Raw genomic sequence first — 2,500 nt, 5'->3', positions numbered from 1 at the left:
CCGTTGTGCACGCGCCGCTTAAAAAGCTGATTTATCCTCTTCTGGCATATCGTGACAGGAGAACCATGTCAACTTTGGATGCGGTTATCTTAGCGATAGTTTGTGTAATACCCTCGATATACATATCGTTGGAAAGCTTAGTTTATAGCCGTTCACGTGAGCACAATAACTTAATTTAGTAAATGTTACAGAAACGACTGGTTCCGCTTTACAGGGTCACATATTTGTTATCATATGTGTGTGTTTTCTCATATATTTGTTATCATATGTGTGTGTATTCTCATATATTTGTTATCATATGTGTGTGTTTTCTCATATATTTGTTATCATATGTGTGTGTATTCTCATATATTTGTTATCATATGTGTGTGTTTTCTCATATATTTGTTATCATATGTGTGTGTATTCTCATATATTTGTTATCATATGTGTGTGTTTTCTCATATATTTGTTATCATATGTGTGTGTATTCTCATATATTTGTTATCATATGTGTGTGTATTCTCACATATTTGTTATCATATGTGTGTGTTTTCTCACATATTTGTTATCATATGTGTGTGTATTCTCACATATTTGTTATCATATGTGTGTGTTTTCTCATATATCCCTCTCCCTCTCTCCCCGCAGGCCCCGCTCTCCCTCCAACAGCCCGGACAGCGTGCTGAAGATGAAGCTGTGTCCCCCGCTGTCCTTCTTCCCCTCCTCCTCTTCCTCCTCCGACCGCTCCTCCTTCGACAAGGGCAGCCGCAGCGAGTACCACGACCAGCGCAAGCAGCTCCTGTCGGGCACCTCGCCCCCGCCGCGCTACACGCTCTTCGAGAGCCACCTGGGAGGGTCGCCCTCCGCCACCTCCGCCCTAGAGTCCATCGCCCGCGGCCCCGACGGACGCTTCGTGGTCCAGGCCTACGCCGCCGGGTCCAGCCCCGCGGCGCACGTGAAGCGCAGCTTCGAGAGGGACTTCCCGCAGTCCCCCGGGAGGGGATCGTTCCGGGACTCTCCGTCCCGAGCCGGGCGGCCGGACGGCGATCGGGAGGAGGAGCATCGCTGCTCTCCGCTGGCGCTGTCGGTGGACGCGGCGATGATGTCGCCGCACCTGGACAAGCTGGCCGAGTCGCCGGGGCGGGTCAGAGCCATGGCCCGCAACTTCTCGCGCCACGGCTGCTTCCACTCGGACGACGGGCAGGCCGGGTCAGAGGCGCTGCTGGAGCGCGCCAGCTTCTACTCGGACAACGGCGAGGACCGGCTCCGCCATTCCCCCCGCCGCTACCGCGGGCCGGCTCACCCCGAGGACCTGCTGCCCGGTCTCGCCCGCCGCGCCCGCTACCGGCCCACGGAGGCGGACGGCCCGCTGAGCCCCGACGCCACCCAGCTGACCCACCTGGAGGCCGAGAGCGACGACGGCGAGCCGAGCGGCGGCGGACTGACCCGGCGGCAGCGGCTGGCGCGGCGGGAGCGCGAGGAGACGGAGCGCGAGCTGGACGGCTACACCTGCGGCCTGCGCCTGAGGGACCGGGTCATCACGACTCAGCAGCAGCGCCGGGCCAAGTCCGTCAGCCCGCTGCGCTCGTGCCGCAGCCCAGAACCGGCGGACGCCGCGGACGCCACGGACGAGCCCGTGTGGAAGCCGCAGGAGGCGAACCTGCGCCCGCGTAGCGGCCAGCGTCCCAGCAGCCTGGCGCACCGCGTGTCCGACTACCGGCGCGGACGCTACTTCGGCGGCAGCACCAGCAGCCCCATGGAGCGGGCACTGCCCACCTCCGCCTCCTACATCACCTGGGACATCAGCCCCGTCAGCTCACCCACCAGCCTGGTGCCCCCGCCGCCGCCGCTCAGCCTGTCCGAGGGCAACACGCCCCTTGCCCCGCGCCCGCTCTCGGCCCTCAGGGTGCCCCCCCAGGAAGACCTGTCCGCCACCGGCCACGAGCACGAGCTGTCCCGCACGCCGGTCACCCAGTGCACCTCCCTCTCGCTGCTCCCGCCCTCCTCCTCCTCCTCCTCGCACAGCGCCGTGAACTCTGACCTCAGCAGCGGACGCAGCCGGAGGCCCGAGCGGCGCGGCGAGAGGGTCCAGGCGGAGGTTCTGACGAGGCGGTCGGCGGTGGCGGACCTCAGAGACCCGGAGTCGTCGTCGGGAACGCCGGCCTCTCCGGTGTGCAGCGATCCTCTGCAGCCGGTGTGCGAGAGCGTGCGGCACTTCGAGGCCGAGCAGGAGCGCGTGGCGTCCACCAGTCCTCGCTCCAGCCGGCCGCCGTCTCCCGCCACGCCCGCGCCGGACGATTCGGCCTCAGACGAGGAGTGTCACGGCAACACCAGGCCCAGCCGCACCCCGTCCAGCTACTCCACGCTGCCCTACGAACAGCAGCGGTCAGCCGGCCGGGTCAAGTCGCCGGCGAGCGGCGGTGGCGGGCACGGCGACAGCCCCACGGCGGAGGACTCGGAGCGGGAGGCGGTCAGGGCTCGGTCCAGGAAGAGCGAGCGGCTGGCGTTCGGCGGGAGC

The 2,500-nt window shown here is 63.4% G+C and overlaps 1 protein-coding gene across 1 annotated transcript in view; it reads left to right on the top strand.

Moving 5' to 3' along the window:
* Nucleotides 1-2,500, top strand: part of igsf9b (immunoglobulin superfamily, member 9b) — a 55,917-nt gene that overhangs the window by 51,266 nt on the left and 2,151 nt on the right. Inside the window, exon 19 of the mRNA XM_062543823.1 lies at nt 631-2,500. This exon is cut by the window's right edge and continues 2,151 nt beyond it. Coding sequence (XP_062399807.1) covers nt 631-2,500 — 1,870 coding nt within the window. The remainder of the gene's footprint in view (nt 1-630) is intronic.

Source organism: Sardina pilchardus, chromosome 8, assembly GCF_963854185.1.
Source record: "Sardina pilchardus chromosome 8, fSarPil1.1, whole genome shotgun sequence".
Taxonomy (NCBI): Eukaryota; Metazoa; Chordata; class Actinopteri; order Clupeiformes; family Clupeidae; genus Sardina; species Sardina pilchardus.
Note: the sequence above shows the minus strand (reverse complement) of the source record. Positions and strands in the feature narration are given on the sequence as shown.